This window comes from Xenopus tropicalis, chromosome 7 (genome assembly GCF_000004195.4).
Source record: "Xenopus tropicalis strain Nigerian chromosome 7, UCB_Xtro_10.0, whole genome shotgun sequence".
Taxonomy (NCBI): domain Eukaryota; kingdom Metazoa; phylum Chordata; class Amphibia; order Anura; family Pipidae; genus Xenopus; species Xenopus tropicalis.
Window position 1 is genome coordinate 33,356,766 of NC_030683.2, and position 20,502 is coordinate 33,377,267.

At 41.8% G+C, this 20,502-nt stretch overlaps 1 protein-coding gene, 1 long non-coding RNA gene and 1 other non-coding gene across 3 annotated transcripts in view; 1 reads left to right on the forward strand and 2 right to left on the reverse strand.

Annotated features, from left to right (window-relative positions):
• Positions 1-440, reverse strand: part of LOC105948025 — a 28,696-nt gene extending 28,256 nt beyond the window's left edge. Inside the window, exon 1 of the long non-coding RNA XR_001171430.2 lies at positions 357-440. This is a non-coding gene — a long non-coding RNA (uncharacterized LOC105948025). The remainder of the gene's footprint in view (positions 1-356) is intronic.
• Positions 438-20,502, forward strand: part of zmat4 (zinc finger matrin-type 4) — a 256,147-nt gene continuing 236,082 nt past the window's right edge. The window contains exon 1 of the mRNA XM_002936438.5: positions 438-530. Coding sequence (XP_002936484.3) covers positions 450-530 — 81 coding nt within the window. The 5' untranslated portion in view covers positions 438-449. The remainder of the gene's footprint in view (positions 531-20,502) is intronic.
• Positions 15,304-15,398, reverse strand: mir9407 (microRNA mir-9407). The gene has a single exon (NR_130615.1). It is a non-coding gene; the product is annotated as a microRNA mir-9407 (primary transcript).

Below are 20,502 nucleotides of genomic sequence, written 5' to 3' on the forward strand. Positions count from 1 at the left end.
TGCATGCTATGTAGGAAGCTGCTAATAATAAGGCACTGAGTGTATCTGAGTGTAATTTTATCTTAATCAGGATGTCCCCATTTGCCACCTAAATGAGGGGGGGACAGCAGTGAGTAAGTAGAAGAGGACTTGTACATTGCTAGGGGCCCAGCTGTAGGTTCCAACCTACAAAAGGGATGTGAGTGAGATGCAGTAGCTCAGAGTTACAGTAGTGGAGCCCTCAGAGCTACAGCCTGTGTGTTTGTGTATGGCAGAGGGTACAGCAGAGTAGTGTCATTCCTACTATAGACACAGACACACTCACACACACACACACTCACACACACACACACACACATGCTGTACAGGCAGCTCACCTTGTGAGAATCAATCCCATCAGCTCGGAGCCCTGTGACAGTGCAAGGAGGGCTCAGGCAGCAGCCGGCACATAGGATACTAAAGGGGCTTGGATGTATTCGGCTTGTGCCGGGAAACACATCGCAGAAGAGAGGCAGATCTGGATCGGGGCAGCAGGCACACAGCTCCTTGAGGTAAGTTCCCTGCCCGTATGGGGAACCATTGTTTGGGACAGAGCACAAGCAGGGGCAGCGGCAGCAGCATCCCGTATAGCTCTCTATGGAGCAGCAGCATCCCGTATAGCTCTCTATGGAGCAGCAGCATCCCGTATAGCTCTCTATGGAGCAGCAGCATCCCGTAGCTCTCTATGGAGCAGCAGCATCCCGTAGCTCTCTATGGAGCAGCAGCATCCCGTATAGCTCTCTATGGAGCAGCAGTATCCCGGAGCTCTCTATGGAGCAGCAGCATCCCGTAGCTCTCTATGGAGCAGCAGCATCCCGTATAGCTCTCTATGGAGCAGCAGTATCCCGGAGCTCTCTATGGAGCAGCTCCCCATACAGTCCTACACATTTCTCCCTAGGGGGAGGCAAATGAGAATCGAAGTGATGCTAGTGATGCTTCTAGTTATCCTAGAAATGACCCTGGAGTCTGGAGACGAGCTCCACAGTATGAATAAATAGATCGCGGCACTTCTGTAGCAGTCACTCTGCACGGAGCACCAAGAGATACGCAGTAGCTGCGATTTAGTTGTGTCGGTCACTGGGCACAACGTCCCAAGGTTAAAACCCTCTCGGCGTGTTTGGGATCGCTCCTTGGCAACTCGCTGCTCTCATTGGGCTGTTGGTCCTTTCAGCACCACAAGTGCCGGACAGTTCCTGCAAGGGGCTCAGTATCTGCGTCTGTTATTGCGCTCAGCGGCGTCTCCGAGTTCCCTTTATGGGATCTCATAGGGTGTCAGTGTTCCCTTTATGGGATACAGGATCAGGTCCCTTTATGGGATACAGGATCGGTTCCCTTTATGGGATCTCATAGGGTGTCAGTGTTCCCTTTATGGGATCTCATAGGGTGTCAGTGTTCCCTTTATGGGATACAGGATCAGGTCCCTTTATGGGATACAGGATCGGTTCCCTTTATGGGATCTCATAGGGTGTCAGTGTTCTCTTTATGGGATACAGGATCTCATAGGGTGTCAGTGTTCTCTTTATGGGATACAGGATCTCATAGGGTGTCAGTGTTCTCTTTATGGGATACAGGATCTCAGTGTTCTCTTTATGGGATACAGGATCTCATAGGGTGTCAGTGTTCTCTTTATGGGATACAGGATCTCATAGGGTGTCAGTGTTCTCTTTATGGGATACAGGATCTCATAGGGTGTCAGTGTTCTCTTTATGGGATACGGGATCAGTTCCCTTTATGGGATACAGGATCTCATAAGGTGTCAGTGTTCTCTTTATGGGATACAGGATCTCATAGGGTGTCAGTGTTCTCTTTATGGGATACAGGATCTCATAGGGTGTCAGTGTTCTCTTTATGGGATACGGGATCAGTTCCCTTTATGGGATACAGGATCTCATAAGGTGTCAGTGTTCTCTTTATGGGATACAGGATCTCATAGGGTGTCAGTGTTCTCTTTATGGGATACGGGATCAGTTCCCTTTATGGGATACAGGATCTCATAGGGTGTCAGTGTTCTCTTTATGGGATACAGGATCTCATAGGGTGTCAGTGTTCTCTTTATGGGATACAGGATCTCAGTGTTCTCTTTATGGGATACAGGATCTCATAGGGTGTCAGTGTTCTCTTTATGGGATACAGGATCTCATAGGGTGTCAGTGTTCTCTTTATGGGATACAGGATCTCATAGGGTGTCAGTGTTCTCTTTATGGGATACGGGATCAGTTCCCTTTATGGGATACAGGATCTCATAGGGTGTCAGTGTTCTCTTTATGGGATACAGGATCAGGGTTCACTTTATAGGATACAGGAGGGTTGATTCACTAAAGGTCGATAAAACGTGCTTTATTTATAGTGTGCGTTAAAAATTTTATTGCGTCTAATTTTTCACGAATTAGCGCAGGATTCACTAAAAGCATACTTGTGTTAATTTACACGCGATGCTGCTTGCGTTATTTTAGTCATGAAGACTATTATCGTGCGGTATTTGACGGAACATGTGCTAATCAACGCACCGCGTACAAATAATCGCCGTGTGCAAGAAAACGCACGCCATGTTAGCCATACATGCCATTACTTTCGGAAAATTACTGTACTGAAAATGCCCATTTCCCTGCAAACTGGCGGCTGCATCACTCTAGGGGCAACACAGACTTGAATAAACCCAACTGCAAAGTCCATATTTTATTGCCAAAAGCTCATTAACTGTACTTTTCTATAATTACCGCCTGCCTCAAGTAGGTGTTAATTTTCGCACAGACAAATGCGATATTTAGCTCGTCTAAGTGTTTGTGAATCATGTGTTAGTGTTATTTCGGCGCACGGTAGTGCAAAATTTAACGCATGCGATATGCAATTTAACGCATGTGTTAATACTTTAGAGAATCGCGCTTTTTTTTCTGCGTCAATTTTAACTAAAAAAAGCATGCGATAAAACTTATCAACCTTTAGTGAATCAGCCCTAGGATCTCTGAGTTCCCTTTATGGGATACAGGAAAGGGTGTTTGCAAAATGGGACACACTGCTTGCTGTCACTGCCTCCTTATCCCCAGCTAAACAGGTTTGGCCATGCTGACTATTTATGCAGGAGCAACTGAAACAAATGCTTATATTAAAACAGGTGACTGCTTTGTGCTTATTGTGTTTGGAAATAATATGTAAAATGATCTGGTTGGCTGAAAATTGGTCGTCCGCACAGGGGAACATTTTCTGTGTGAACTGTATCATTTAACAGCCAGGTTTGAAATGCACCCAGTGGATTTGTCAGACTCTAAATGCCATGTAGAGAGATGCACGCAGCTGACTAATTAAAGTTGGAACACACACGTGGCTCTGCCCAGCCTTGGAACACTTATTACTCTTACAAGCTTCATTTTTATTTTGGTGCATGTTTTATTTGTATAATTAGCACTGAGACAGCAGCCACAAACTCTGCCCATCCTGAATAACATGTTAGTGTTCCCTGATCAATCAAGTCCCCTTAAATACAGGCTACAAGTTACACAACATAGGCAGGGGCTGACCATTCCATGGATTGTACACATGAACACTTGCTAACAGGCTGAAAGGTCTCTTACATACAGGTGTTTGCAGTATGATGATATAGCATGTTATCATTATTTGCATTAGTGGGTGTGAATGTTGGATATGTTTGTGACCACAGTATCAAATCTTTTATCCACATGCCTTTATCATTGGATAGAATCAGCTCATAGCTTATAATAATGGTTACATCTCTGGCAATTGAAGGGTTTGGGAATATAAAACTGTGGAACTATAATACAAATAAACATGACATGCATTCTGCAAGTTTATGCAGTGAATCCCTCTCATTACAAGGGGAATGATTTAATGTCTTTACCAGTTATTTTTGCTTATATGTCCTGTGCTGTTGAATAGACAGCAGTTTTCTGATTGGATAGAATGCTGTTTTGGCTTTTTATTTACACATGGGGAAGAGCAGTAGCCCATGATTCACTATGCTATTTATGACATGGTCTTCTCTGGCTTGAAACTATAAGCAATTTGATTATTAATTATTCAACCATACTTTAAAGGGCCTTTTCTAATCTGTAAGCTTGTTTTAAATGAAGTTGACTTGTTATGGGTTAAATGTATGTGGTATGATGGGAACTGTAGAGCAGAGCTGTGCTGCCTTTAGGGAAATGGTTCCCAGTGTGTGTGGCTAAAACGAACACTTCCTTTTAAGCAGCAAACCTGTATGAATCTTACATCTGAGGGGTTAAATGCCATTGGTTGGGCCTCAGGGTTAACATTTCATATGTAAAAACAAAACGTTTTCCTTTTTCATTTTCCCAGGGGCTACTTGTAAAGCTGGGGTGATGGGAAAAAGTCCTGGCTCAAGATATTGCTTATGACATGCATACTCGTTTAGGTATTAGCATTTGTCTCTATGGATTAGAATTGCATAGTAGTGTATGGTTATATATCCTATAGTTCTCAGTAGTCCATTTGGATAGGGTTGGCTGATGAATGGTGGTGCCTTGGGCAATGGTGGAGCCTTGGACAAACCATTTCTGAAACTGTTTTGAGAACTGTATGTATAATCTTTTATTATACCTTGAATCAAGTTGGCAGCCACCACTTTGGTGCCAACATGAACCAAAATTTTGCTGTCAAGTTCCACTATTTATTCTTTTCTATTCAAATAGCAAACAGCTTTTCACTTCTGGAATGTACTATTACTTGGGCTGATTGCTGTAGTGAATGCCATGCATTGTGGGAAAGTTAGCCTTTTTGAAAGTGTTTTGAAAGCTTTTTGAAACCACTTGCCCTTGAAACATTACAAACAACATCAACGCTGAATCTGCCCAGTTCTTCCCCTGGTTCTGTTGCTACAGCAGGAGAGCACAACAGCACTTTTTATATTCCATATTGTTAATGATTTGATTACCAGGCAATTTTCCCAGAACAATTATTCCATAACAGCGTCCGCTCGATTTTCACAAAGGTCAAAAACGTGACACATTGGAAACAAATAAGGGAACTTTACTTGTTTTAATATATAATCCATTTAAATTAGCACTTTGTGTCCTGTGAAGAATTGGATAATTCTGAGCAATATCTCCAACAGGAGCTTTTGTGTGTTACTCTCTAACCTCATATTAACTGCCTGAGAATAATTAGCTATTCTGTTATATTTGTCACAGACAATAGTGTTTTTATTGCAAGTGTAAAATATGTGTGCTTTATATTATACATGTATACAGAATATAATATACTGTATATATATTATACAAAAGAAAAGAGGTCCTCTGCAGTTACCTATTATCAAAATGCTAGTTTTTTTTTAAACTTCAGGTCACTGTCGCTAGCCATTGCAGCAGATGAACCCCTTGGACATAATAAATGACCAAAAACAACAAGGGCCCCTCTGCACTCACCCATTATCAATATATACAGGACATTAAGATGTTCTGTGCATGAAGCTACCAAGAAACATCCTCCCCTTTAAGCAAAACAGGGATTGTTTGTCCATATATTTCAATATATTCAGCTGGCCAACTACGTCAGTCATCCCCAGTCTGGCCAGTCCTACGCTCACTTTCTGATTCATTAGGAATTCTACTGCTTCATTATACATTTTATACAGGGATTCACTCTGAATGACACCCTGTTTCTGTAAAGTCTCTCCATCAGTTTGTGTGGGTAAAATAAAGCTTCAAACATGAGTTCTAAGAAGCTATTAGAAGTCGCAGCTACTAGTCGCAGCTACTAATTGCTGCGTGTGTCTTCACCCTAAAACTTCATCATGAAAGATGCAGAATGCAAAATAAGCCACATATGCCTTTGTAAAGCCACAAGCTTATCCTATCTGCAGATGTATTTTCTTTAATAAATGAGTGAGGAGGCTAAGAGTGGCAGAGAGGCACACAAGGATAAGGCACTTGGATAAGGCAGGTGGGGTTGCCACCTCGCCCCTTTAATACTGGCCACATATAGAGTTGCCGCCTCGCCTGTATTAGACCAGCCCAGCTGGGGCCGGAGTTACAAATTTAATGGCGATGTAATGTAAGAATATAGGATATATAAATATATATTATGTATAGGATATGTAAGGATAAGAAGGATAGACCCACCTATGCCCCACCCATTAACCTGCCAAGTGATATCATTACTGTAAAAAGCGTAAATGAGTTGCATTTGTTTGCCTGGGCCTTAACATAACGTTGGCATGGAAAGGGTGTGGGTCAAGGTTTGCTTTTGCTAAATATGCAAACACAGCATCTTGTTTTTAGTTCATCTTTCCTCTCTTTCCTATGTAATACATCTAGGATGAATGTGCAGGCATTTTTTTTTTTTTTTAAATATCCAAGTTAAGGAACAGGTAGCTCCGACTTTTAAAACTCCTTGCTGAATCACAACCAGCACTTTGCTCTGACTTTTTCATTAAAGTGAAACAAGAGATTTATTGTGGTCATCACTTTTCCTGTCAGCAGGAGCCTTAGTGAAAAGTTTCAGCCAGGGCTCCCGTCGAGAGCTGTAAGATTGACCAAAACAAATCAATGTTAAAAGAAAGCTCAGAACAAGTGGCAAATTTGGAAAATAGTTGTGTCATATCTGACTTGACATCACACTTATTTGTCTGTAATATAAATGGTGAGATGAGCCAACAATAATGTAAGTATTAGTGGAACAGAGCACATATGAATCCCGGAGCGAAAATATTCCATTTTAGTTTTGCCGTTTAATTTCTCTGTCAGACTGATAAAAAAATGCACTGCTCCAATATGTGATTTAAATACATTTACGGTGCTATATAAATAAATACAATACAGCCTATTATAGTCAATAGCAAAGTACAATGCTACATAGTGCTGCTTTTTATTAAGGGGGAAATACATATTCTTGGCAAAAATAATACCCTAAAGGTTATTACTGAACCCAAGTACAGTCGGTGTGCAAAGAGAAATTTTAGACATGATCTCAATGTTTTTTTTACCCATAATGCAGAATGTTCTCCCATAATTCCAGCATTATTGTGGTAGCCAGGCACACTTGCACCTGACACAATAGCACTTGTATTTTTATGCACCTGCCCCGAAAATGTTTTAAGTCTGGTTCATTCTGGCAGGAAAGTGATATATGCACCCTTTTGGTTGAACTGCGCAGCATAGATTGGCACGGGCCACTGTGGGGCCCCAGGAGCTGCTGCCTGGTTCCAAGGTGGTGGTTTCTTTAGGGCCCCTCTGTGTGAATAGGCACAACATCATTAAATTGAGAACTGCAGACAGGAGGAAGGCAGAGACCCCCAGGGCGAATGTAAGGAGCACATACTGTATTAACACAAGCACCTTGTGTTATCAGGCAACCTAGTGTGACCACAGCTATGTCTGTGGTCGTAAATAAACTCTACTGTTCCAAAAATTTTCATTTGCTTACATTATTAATTTTTAAGACTTTTGGTGAAAATTAGCTTTAAAGTTCTCTGGCTGACAGTTCGAAGACTCTGTATATAGAGCTTTCCCTGCAGTCAGAGAACCTACTCTGACTGCAGGGCCTTTCTAAATGGTGCCTGGCTGTTGAACCCTTAACCTGCCTGGCATCCATGATTGATCATTGGTTCCGAGACCTCGTACAAAGACCTGCTGAACTGGCCCTGACTGCAGGATCTAAATAGTTGCTATTCACTAAACTTGTAACCAGCCAGGCGATTTATCATTAATCTGGAGAAAGTAGGACCTTCTGTTCCACTTCTGTTCCAAATTCTACTTTTTTTTCAGTGTCAATATTTTAACATCTGTCCCTATATCTGTCTGCAGTATCTAGGTCTCTGCCTGCCTGCACATCTGTCTATCTTTCATTCTGCTTGCCTGTGTGTTTTATATAACTTACAGTACTGGTACTGGAGCTGAGATGGAGTCAGCAGACAGTGCATAATCCCCCTTTACTGGTGTATTGAGTTTGTGGGTCAGGCAGTGCTTCTTCATTGTTGGTACTAACAGACATTTGCTTGCCCCCTAGTGGCATACATTGGGATTAACTGCTACAAATGGAGAGGAATGGCATGAATTCTCAGCAATGCAGTTGATTCAGTATATGGCTCAATATACCAGGCACGAACATTGCATTCAGTAAGCGCATAATGCATATGCAAGAGATTCTGAACACATGAACTTCTAATGCAGCAGTTAATAAACCAGCAATAGTTGAAGCAGGACTGTCTCCGTTTGTGGCTATATTGACCACCAGCAATGTTCTAACAAAGGTTGGATTTTTGTTTTAATAAAGTCTGTGCTCTTCTTATGATGAACAGAAGCTTATAATAGGGGAGGAAACCTTCTATAAAACTACAACTGCTGAGTAGCTCATTGAGTTCAAAACTCAAACAAATAACCAGGATTTTCCATTGCACATCCTTCCTACCAGCCTATCAGTCATCTTGCCAATATCTAACACAGGGAGATTACTGTGCAGTTTGGCCTGCTAATATTATACCACAATCTAATGTCATCCAGATAAATGTAATGCTATTTAGATTCACCACTAACTGCTCTTACGGTCAGAACCCAATAGGGATGAAGTGGTTCAGTCTCCCATGATAGATCTCTGCTATCGAGGGTGACAAACCTGCTATTGCGGATAACAAACTGCTCTGAAGCAGCAACAATAGGAGCCGCAGGTGGAAAGCCCTTTACATCGCTTAGTTTTCTAAAGTCACGTGAAGTGGCCTGCAGGAGAAAACTTAGTGCAACTTTGGATTACTGAAGTGATGCAAAGGGCTTTCCACCAGTGGCTTCTATTATTGCTGATGGAAAGCCTTTTCAGAGCAGTTTGTCACCCACGATAGGGGGGTTGTCGCCCTCGATAGCAGAGATCTATCGCGGGAGACTGAACCACTCTGTGGGTTCTAATCACTGAGGGTTGGGGGTTGTGAGTTGGTCCCTGAACTCAGATAACTGACAGCAGTTCACCCCAAAGGGCTGTGGTGGCCTCGGGCTGGTACTTTCTTTAGCCTTTTTCTTTGTTGAACTTTAGTTCTCCTTTAAAGGAGAAGGAAATGTAAAAATCACTGGGGGTTGCCTAACATTTGGTACCCCCAGTTATTTTTACCATTCCTTCTCCTTTAAAGGAGAAAGAAAAGGCTAGAAATTGTAGACCTGTACCAGCCGGAGGCCACCACAGCCTTTTAGACTGAACTGCTGTCAGTTATCTGAGTTTAGGGACCAACTTACAATACACTGTATATCTATCAGCCCTATAGTATCAGCTTCTATGACTGATGTAGTCTCATTTTCCTCTTGATGATTGCCAATGGCCCCTAAGCTTAGCAATTCAACAGCTGCCCAGAGACACTCAAAGATGCCCATTGTCTTCTATCTATTATTTAGTCCAAGATCCATCATTTTGAGCTGAGCTTTAGATAATGCATATTTATCATTTGGAACCAAGAGCCTTAAAAGTAAAAAATAGATGTCACGTCTCCCTCTATTTTTGCCACCGAGAAAAGGAGCTAGATATGTATAAATGCATAATATGGAGCATTTCCATTGTTTTGATGTAAGTGTCCCTTTAATGTTAGCAGTCGCTCTCACTCTGTTGAGTCATCTCGGGGACCAGAGGGCTCAGAGTACGTCAGGTTTTATAATAGACTGAATGCAACAGAAGCAATTATACTGGAAATATCTTTAATGCAACAGCTCAGGTAACATTGCAGTTTTTTTTCCTTGTAGAAAAGATACAGAAACAACATGGAAATACAAAAAACCCCTCTGAGGCTGTTATTTAGATAAATGTTCTCTTAACTGCATAATGGGCCGCATTTATCACAACAAAAGTGGGGCAATTCTGGTGCAACGTGATTGCTTGGAATTTGCCATCAGAGAAGGTTCCATTGATTTCTATAGATTGTTTTTCTGATGAGAAACATAGAGGAATGTATTAGCTCCGGATTGTTCTAGTTTGGTCTTGACAAATATGGCCCAGTGACCTTTACATTGCCCGTTATCCTCTTTAGCTGCTACAGCAGTTATCTCTGCTGAGATGGAAGTTACATGGCGATTAACACTCTGCTGCTTGCACCATGTGGAAAGATTACCGAGCTTTTAGGATGATGTTGCCGTGTACAAACACCTGGAATTGAAAGGCTTTTGCCTAATCACAAGCAAATAAGAACCTTTAATGTTACTGTTGAATAGTTTTCCTGTGTTTGTATAAAGGATTTTCAGATCTCCATGCAGAGAGCCTATACGAACCATTGTCATTTCTTTACAGCAGAATGGCTTGGGGTTGTATTATCGTCTGAGGGTGGAGTCCCATGCCATTAGTTGAGTGGTCAGAACAGAAGAAAACAGTAGGCACAGAGGTGGCATAGGAAAGGCTCATTTGTCTAACTTTACTCATTTGTCTAAGTTACTCATCATTTGTCCAGTTAATGTCAGTTTTAATGTTTGCCCTGCCTGTTATGTGCACCCCCTATTCTTTAGGTGTAAGTGAGCTGAGCCCATTGATTCAGAGTGCTGAGGGAACCCTAAAGCTACCACCTGATCTGGAGGTGTTCGTAGCTCCAAGGTTCCTCTGGGCCCATAGGTGCAGCTGTGCTCCATTAAGAACAGGAGGCAGAAGGGACTAAGTGGTACCAAATGCAACTAAACAGAAGGGCGAGTAATGCATTTTGACCACTTTGCTCTGTGTCCATTGCTGCAACACAGTTTTGCTAAAAGAATAGGGCGCATGTGTTACTTTCATGTGAATGTACAGCAACTGGATACAGATAGTTGTGTCCGATTTGCATCTTCCTGCATTGGCCTCAACTGTGCCAGGTACATCTCTCCCTGGTGACCAAAAAGGCTATAATTCAGTATGACCTTTCAGGTTGAGTTCCTTTGAAATAGCTTGCTTAGAAACCTGAGTTTTGGCTTGGCATTCCACTGAGCTGCTTTTAATCACTGCTTACCTATTGCACATTTCCTATGCCTGTGCTTTTTAGTCTCTGTCTGGATTCTGATTATTATCGGATTCTGATGATTGAACCCTTGCCATTAGCTAGAGGTTAGGATCTTTAACTTCAAGGCTGTCCCTCAGCAATGGAGGGGGTGTATATATGGTGTTGATGTTATTGTCAAAACAATATCATGATCATATTCTTTCATATACTAATCACCTTGTTAAAAGACTTTTACCTCTTGCAATTGGGGGGGGGGGGGGGGGGGGCTGTAGTTTTTAATTAAATGACTCGGTCTATTTCTTTTCTGTCCTGACTTGCTTAATGGAAGGGATTCTAAATATAAACACTTGTCTTGCAGGACACAAGGCAGAATTGTTTCCTTGTAGTTATAGGAATGAAGTTTAAAAATAACACTGCTTGGGGTTTAATGAAATATGAAATGGTTAAGCAAAAGTGTTGTCCTGTTATTGTAGCCCTGTATCTTCCCTTACATTGTGCAGCACATGTCATGCTTAATACCAAGAGCTAATATTTATTTTTGGATCCAAGCTCCGCTCTCCCAATCATCCTGCAGGGGTTTGCCTCTCAGCCATTCAGTCAGGCATTTAAGCACAAAGGAGTCAGACAGAGAGCAGCCAGCCAACCCTTAACTAATTCATAGTGATGAACCACACAAAGGTCACTGGCCCGAGGTTCTATCAATCTAAAGTACTGTACAAAGAAAAAAAAACCCAACAACAAATACAGGACAATAATTGGTTCAATATTATTTGATCACCCCGCTGAGGGGGAAAAAAAGTCGAAATGGGATGCTGATTTAATCAGTCCTGGAACATTTATGATAAATAAATCAGCATGCAGCCCTGGCAGGTAGCTCATTCTCAGTGCAGAGAAAACAGAGAATAATGATATCTGACATTATAGGAAGCTTCATATTTCCCTCTATTTCCCCTGTATCCCCAAGGGTCTCACCAAGGCGGGGGGTGGGGTGATAGTATATTCATCTTAAGGACACGCACTTGAAATACATTTCCCACTGTAATTTGATATAAAGAATAGTGATTTTGTCTTTTGTTCATGTCTTTAGCATTGCTTGAATTTATCCTTTCGGTACCTAGAACACACTTCATTTATTTGTGGGGATAAAATGCCATTTTTGATTTAATCTTTCCATAAAATATAAGGTGACATGGCAGATTTCTCTACTGGGGGGCCAATTAACTGGACATTTTTAAAAATTGGACATTTCCTCTTTTAAATAAATAAATGTTTTTCACAAAGACTGAAGGGGTAGTTTACAACTGCAATTAATGCCATGTTTTTTTCCCCATTACAACACAAAACATTTCCCCCCAGAATTCTGTTGTCATTGTGCTCATCAGGGGGGGTTCCCATGAGACGCAATTGCATCTGATGCATCAAAATTAGAGCAGTGAGCTTGCAAATCGGACACAATTGTGCAAAACTTTTTCTGGGGGGGCACCATTTCCGGTGTTTGGCGTATGAGTGATGTGTGCGCCCAGTTCTTTCAACAAGAGCTCCAGGGTTCAGGGAAGGCAACATTTTGCGTGTGAACAAAATTCTCAGTACATGTGAGTGGGAGCTGCCATATTGCTTGTGTTATGCAGAAGTGTTACCGGAAGACCAAACTGTTGCCTGGTATATCTATGAAGATTTTCATTCATCCAGGTCATGGTATATTTAGTACAGGTATAGGACCCGTTATCTAGAATGCTCGGGACCAAGGGTATTCCGGATAAGGGGTCTTTCCATAATTTGGATCTCCATACCTTAGGTCTACTAAAAAATGTATAAAACCTTAATTAAACCCAATAGGATTGTTTTGCATCCAATCAGGATTATTTATATCTTCGTTGGGATCAAATACAAGGTACTGTTTTATTATTACAGAGAAAAGGCACATCAGTTTTAAAATTCTGAATTATTTGATTAAAATGGAGTCTATGGGAGACGGGCTTTCCGTAATTTGGAGCTTTCTGGATAACAGGTTTCCGGATAAGTGAAACTTCTTCAATGATTACCTAACAAGTCCAGTTGCTTTAGATTTATTTATACTAGATATGTTGCCTGGTATAGTTTCACCTTATATTTTTTAATCAGCGGCAATTTTTTTTCCCACAAATCCTCGCTAGAAATCTGCCCTGTGGTCTGTTTGGCCCTGCATCGAGACTGACTCTCCTAACACCCTGTTATGTTTATGCTTATGTAAAAGAGTTAATTGCCTTAACCACAGTGTAATTTCACCTTCCATTGACTGCAATGCGTTTTGATGAAATTTTGTGGATTCATGTTTTTTTTTTGTTTTGCAGTTTTGCTCATCGCTGGTCACAATCCGTGCTTTTATTGCATTATGGAGAATACCTAAGCAAATCTCCTAATGCTTTATAATTAGCAATATTCAAAAAATAGAAAAGCTTATACTTAAAGCTTTTCACCAAATGCAAGCAAAATCACTCTCCATGAACCATAAAATGTATATATGTATTACTAGCCTCAATGACTCGCTCCCACTGAATATAATCATTAAACAACAGGTTTGTACAGCATTTCTATTGAACTTTATTGCTTGGTTTCATACTAGGATTCCTTCCCTTGAAGATGGAGCCTTTTGTGCATACTGCCCTCAGTAGAAATGGCAAAGTTTGTCTCTTTTGTGTTTACATGTATACTCGTTGGTGGCCTTGTAGTAATTACAGAAGTGGGAGCGGCAATAGTAATAGGTGGTAGTTCCAGGTTTGTTGAAATGGATTGAATAATGACACAGTCCCTCAGCCTCTGAGACTAGAATTCAGTATTTTGACCATAGGTGCTGAAGGTACTTTTTGTAAATCATTCATCTGCTGGGCTGCCAGGCTTAGTTCTGCCTGAGCCAAAATGAGCACTGGGTGCTAGAGGCGCCTGGTGTGAGTGGGTGGGGAAGGTGATCAATTGGCATGGGGGGGGAACACAGAGGAACACAGTAATGTATAAAGGCAAAGTATGATCCAGATTATGTTTACTTCATCTCCAATTTTCAATTACATTCGCCCCCATATTCAATAGAAGGCACTAAGTTTGCCCATGAGCAGTAACCTGTAGCAGCCAATAAGGTGTTTGCTTTTAAACAGGTGTCCAGTAAATGCTACCTGCTGATTGGTTACTCCTGGGCAACCTTAGGGCTTTTTATTGCATAACCCCCCCTAAGCGAAAATATTTATGAGAAGGACTGACATTTTTCTAAAATATATGTAAGTATAATAGCAGCTATAGAGCCTGAAGAGTGATAAGCGAATTTTTTTGCCAGACATGGATTTTCAGCAAATTTCTGGATTTCGCCATTGGCGAATTGTTTAGTGAAACCTTCAAAATAGACACCACCATGTAAAAAATAGTCGCAACCGCCCAAAAAATCATGTGACACTCGTGTTTTTCAAATTTTTTGCTGTTTTTCAAATTTTTCTGTAGTTTTGTGAATTTTTCGGCAAAGCAAAACAGGACAGATGCACTCATCACTAAAGCTGGCCATACACGTGGCGATCTGACCGTCGCACGAAACATCGTCAGATCCGCCACACACCATTCAGGGCTGAATCGGCAGGTAAGGAGGTAGAAACAATAGGATTTCTACCTCCTTCTGCCGATTCAGCGCTGAAGGGAGATTTTGGTCAGGCGCCTTCTATGGCGCCCGATCAAAATTTTCAAACTGGTCCGATTGGCGAGTCGTCCAATATCAGCAGCTTCCTGCGATATCGGTCGACTCGCCGACATACCATACACGCACCGAATATCATAAGAAACGATGTTTCGTACGATATTATCGGTGCGTGTATGGCCACCTTAAGCCTGAAAGGTCAGACTGAGTTGGAAGTTAATCATGTAACTCAGTTTGTTTAGCCATTTGGTGAAACTGAAGACATTAAATTTGCTCTTGGATTCTATTTGGGCCATTGAAGGTGTTCTTGTCGCACCAACTAATGTTCTTTGGGGCACCCACAAGATTTTATTTGTTGCTTACCATTGGAAATTGTTACTGAAATGTGCCCCTGTGCAGTTGCAGCCCAGCCTGAAGGTTATTTGGGATGAAAGCTGATTTGTTTTTATAAATAAACCAGAAAAGCCAGCTTGAAGGTCAGTTAGGGTTAGATTTAGGAGGAAACACTTTTTGCTATACAAGAGATTATTGGTACTATGGCCAAATGTTCGATGCACCAAGGTTTTTTATGAGCTAATGGGGACAAAGGGCTGTGGTTGGACCTTCAAGGGGGCTTGAGCTTAAAAAGTCCAACAACCATTGCCCTAGGGCAGGGGTAGGGAACCTATGGCTCGGGAGCCAGATGTGGCTCTTTTGATGGCTGCATCTGGCTCGCTGCCAAATCTTTAATAAAAAAAATAATGGGGGGTGTGGCCTACGCTCGGCAGATAGAAGTCGTGTTCTAAGCCTTAGATCACGTCTTCTATCCACCGAGCGCAGGCCACGCCCTCCTCCGCATCGCAGCTGGCATCCTTGGGACCCACCCTACCTTGCCCCGAAGCATCCGCGGCCAAACATATTGTTTGGCTCTCACGGAATTACATTTTAAAATATGTGGTGTTTATGGCTCTCTCAGCCAAAAAGGTTCCCGACCCCTGCCCTAGGGTAATAGATGTCCCCCTGAAATGCCCACTGTTATCTTTTTCTATAGCTTGCACCTTAGGTGCAGTAAGGGCAACCCAAAGGCCACAGATTCCTACCTCAAAGCCTTTTGGCAATTGCATATCTGTGACACCTACTATAGTCAACCACACACCATCCTGTACAGGGTGCAAAAAGGGGCTCATAGTAAATATAAGTTCTGGCTTGTTGAGTGTTATGATCTTTATGTTGAAGTGATATCATGTTTGATATTCATTCCAGAATTGTTTCTTTTTATCCCAGGTATTAGTGAACAGCGACTCATTGGTGTACAGTCAGCTTTTGTTCAACATTTATAACCTCCATTTGTCAGTGAAGGGAATCACCGGGAGTTATAAACTGTCTATTTGGCAAAATGATACAGAGTAGAAATGAATTATGTGTTTTCTTTTATGACTGTACATTTTATGGAACATTAAGCAAAGTATTTTATTACTGCTTTTCTACTAAACTTTCTCATTCTCTGTACCTGCACAACTGACACGTTTTATATTCACCTAACAAACAACATTACCTTCTACAAATCTGCAAATCCAATTGCCTTGTAAAGCGGAGCTGTTGCAACCCACCATCTAGAAGTTTTCCTGCTGTTAATAGCCCCTTGCAAATTTTTGCTTGGCAACATGCCAAGTACAAAAAATGTCATTGGGCATTTCTTTGCACTTTGCACATGTGCAGAAACCTGTGGTTGAAACTGTTAGTCAGTGCCGCATTAGTGGAGGGTAGGCAGGGGGGCAGAAGGAGGCATGTAGGTGCCAAACTTGCTTATCAAAGCCCACAAGCACTGTACTTTGCATCTTGTGCCAGTTTTGTAACAAGTGCACACAACTGGGTTGAGAAAAACTCAACCCACACCTGACCCTAACCTGCCCGCTCCCAACCTGAACCCTACCCAACACGGCTTCTACCCTCTATTTATAGACCCTCATCTACTCCGCCGATGACGTGTGAGCACCTATAAATTTGAAAGCTGCAAGCTGGCAGTGTAAGGTTACGGGTGGGGAGGGCTGTCAGAAGAGCTCAACCTGAACCTGTCCGTGACCTGCAAATGTTGTGTTTAGGTTAGCCTGAACCTGCCTGACCATGGGTATTGAGCCGACCTGCACATCATTAGAATGTATGCCCCTGATACAAGTGCTTATTAAGGGACACCCCTTTGTGCTCTTACACTTGTGTCTTGGGTATTAATTAAAGGAGAAGCTTAAATAAAGACATAGGCTAGAAATGTTGTACATTATGTTTTGGGCTTCTGTACCAGCCCAAGGCACCCACAGCCCTTTAGCAGGGAAGATCTGTGCCCCCAAAATGCCCCAGTAGCCCCCCATCTTCTTTTCTGCTGATTCCCTGCCCATGCTCTATGCTACTGTCACTTACCTGAGCTTAGGGGCCTACTCTATATATACAATATACTGTATATATAGGATATAAATGTCACAATATAGGGCTGATTAGTTATTAACACAGATGATTACTGCATGGCAGCTCTAAATCCAGTGCTATTAGCATCAGACTTTAATCATCAGCACATTAGGATCAGCTTATACTGTATGACAGACAAACATAATTTTCTTTGCTTGCTAATTTGTGACAACCCCTAAGCTCAGCTGCTCAGAGCACAGTTAGCATGTAGAAGTGTCCAGTATGCCCGGTATGGTCACCCCCTGTGAAAACTTTAAAGGACTGGATCACTACTACTATAGAGCTTTAAACCTTTAGGCTGGTTCAATAAGTTCATTATATAAAATATGGCATGTCTAGCCATATTCATTTTTATGGTTTAGTTCTCCTTAAGAACCCCTACTATTTCTAAAAAGCCGCAGCCCCCAAAGCATAGAAGGAACATTGAAATAAAATGTTAAATAAAATGGAAAATTAGTTGATCAATATATAATTTTTCTGCATGTATCTTTTTGCCACCAGAAATCTGGCATCTTTGCACTTTTCAGAGGGAGTTGCAACGAACGCATTTACTTTGACATAAATCAATATTTATTTTTTTACCCATAAGCAGGTTTTTTTTTTCTCATAATCCCAGGGTAATTGCAGCCACACTGGGAGATGTTGTGTCAAAATGAATCTCGTTACAATTGTGAGGTAACAAATCTTATGCAAGTTGCTAACATTTTCAGATTTGGGATAACATCTTTCCTTGGCAGAATAGAGGCAATGGTATTGGTGCAACTATACGGAAGTGGTTGGAGCATGTACAGACTCGATAACCTTTATTGAATAGCATCGATAATTGCAACATGTGAGTCTATTTTAGCATAACCTCACTGCATTCATAAATGACCACTCTACTAGAATCCATGCCCTAAAGAAAAAATGGACTGTGTTTTTTGCCATAAAGAAAATAGAAATAGTCACATAAATACAGCTGGGGAGCAAGACAAGCATGAAAAAAGTTCCTGGGGTGCCAAATGTGGGTGGTTATATGTGGTAGCCCCTATGTGGACTGGCAGCCTACAGGAGGCTCTGTTTGGCAGTACACCTGGTTTTTATGCAACCAAAACTTGCCTCCAAGCCAGGAATAAAACAGTAAACCCCTTCTTATCACTGGGAGCAACATCCAAATAGTGATAAGGGAACCTGTCCCGTTTCCCTTTGCCATAAAATTCACAAAACGGCAAGAAAATTAGCTAAACGGCGAAAAATTTGTGCACTGCATTTGTCGCACGATATTTTTGTCGCCCGTGGCTATTTTTTTTTATCACCACTGCTATTTTTTTGTCGCCTACGCTTTTTTGAGGTGACCGTGCCCAATTTTGACGCGACTGTGCCCGTTTTGACATGACCATGCCCAATTTGATGCGATCGCAGCCTTTTTTTGACGCGCAACAAAAAAATTCGGCGCAATTAATTTTTCCATGGCGATTTTTCACAGAAGTTTTGCGAAACAATTCGCCAAAAGAAAAATGCAGAAATTTGCTGCGAATTCATGCCTGGCGAAAAAATTCGCTCATCACTACTTATGAGCCACTGGCTGGGGATCACCGCCTTAAGGCTACTAAAAACATTTAAATGTTAAATAAATCTAATAGAATGTTTTTGCCACCAATACGGATTAATGCAGAGTATTTAGGGTCAGGTACAAGGTACTGTATTATTAAGATAATAACAGATAATAGTGTTTCAACTGTATCCCTTTAATCAGATTGTTAAGTGGATTCATTTATTGCTTAGAAGCCAGCACAAGGGCAGAGCCCTATTGAGACAGCATGATCATCAGTCATGACACCTACTGCCTGGCTGCCTCCTCTCCATCTTCCTCAATTACCCCAAACTTTCTGTAGCAATTACTTGCCCCTCAGCAGAGTGGGAAGTTGCTATAAAACCAATTCAAGTCCCCCAGTTCCACTTTAACTTGGGTGTAAAGGTGGCCACACACGTGGCGATTTGCGATCTTTCGTGCGACCATCAGTCGCACGAAAGATCGTTCAATCAGCCACAAACCGTTCAGGGCTGAAACGGCAGATAAGGAGGTAGAAACAATAGGATTTCTACCTCCTTCTGCCGATTCAGCGCTGAAGGCAGATTTTGGTCAGGCGCCTTCTATAGCGCCCAATCAAAATCTTTTAACCGGCCCGATCGGCGAGTCGACCGATATCAGCAGCCTCCTGCGATATCGGTCGACTCTCCGACATGCCATACACGCACCGAATATCGTATGAAACGAGGTTTTGTACGATATTATTGGTGCGTGTATGGCCAGCTTAATACTTAATTCCCAACTGACAAAAAAAAAAAAACCCAACACAATGTATAATCAGTACAATTAAAAACATTAGCATAATTTACTTTAGATATAGATATGCATTAGCTGTCCTTAAAGACATTTCAGGATTTATAACATGCAGATCTGTACAACATCTGCTGAGCTGTTTTCTTTTTAAGTTGTGTCTGCTGCAGCCGCCTTTCAGAAAGAGAGATAAACAAGAATAGACGCTACGGTATCTTCACAATACACAATCTCTGTTGCATTCTGCAGTGTCAGAAAGAATTAGCATCTGCTACACTGGGTCAGGCACTACAAGCACGAGATAGATTCCGCGTATGGCTTATGGGGTGTTATTTGGCGAACAATAACAGCTTTCAAACGGGAACCAAATTAGAATGTACAGAAATGATGAATTCAGGAATAGAAATAGCGAGGTAATTGAAGAATAGTTCTTTATTTCAGAGTGGATAAATACGAATTGAATTAAAGAGCTTTAACTGTTTGGGAGACAGAGAAACTCCACGCAAACCCCTCCCCAGTAGTTTAGGGTTAAGGACAGGTTCACAGTTAAAGGACGGGAGGGGGGGGGGCGAGAGGAATGGGGGCTGGCAATGAAGAAAGACTGAAGCATCTCCAGCTGTGTGTGTGGATTATATAAATAATGAACGGACAACTAATGGCCTCCATCCACATGTATGAAGAAATAAATTTAGTATATAAAATACAGCCTCCATCTTTGTTGAATGGAATTATATATATATAAGCAATGTACCTTGTGCAACATATGGCCTGTATCTGTGTGTGTAGAGGGGAATTCAATAACCAAGCAATGCACAACCAGTGGCCTCCATCTGTGTTTGTGGAGCGGAATTATGTGACTGAGCAATGCACAACCAATGGCCTCCATCTGTGTCTGTAGAGGGGAATTTTGTGACTGAGCAATGCACAACCAGTGGCCTCCATCTGTGTTTGTGGAGCGGAATTATGTGACTGAGCAATGCACAACCAATGGCCTCCATCTGTGTCTGTAGAGGGGAATTTTGTGGCTGAGCAATGCACAACCAGTGGCCTCCATCTGTGTTTGTGGAGGGGAATTATGTGACTGAGCAATGCACAACCAATGGCCTCCATCTGTGTCTGTAGAGGGGAATTTTGTGACTGAGCAATGCACAACCAGTGGCCTCCATCTGTGTT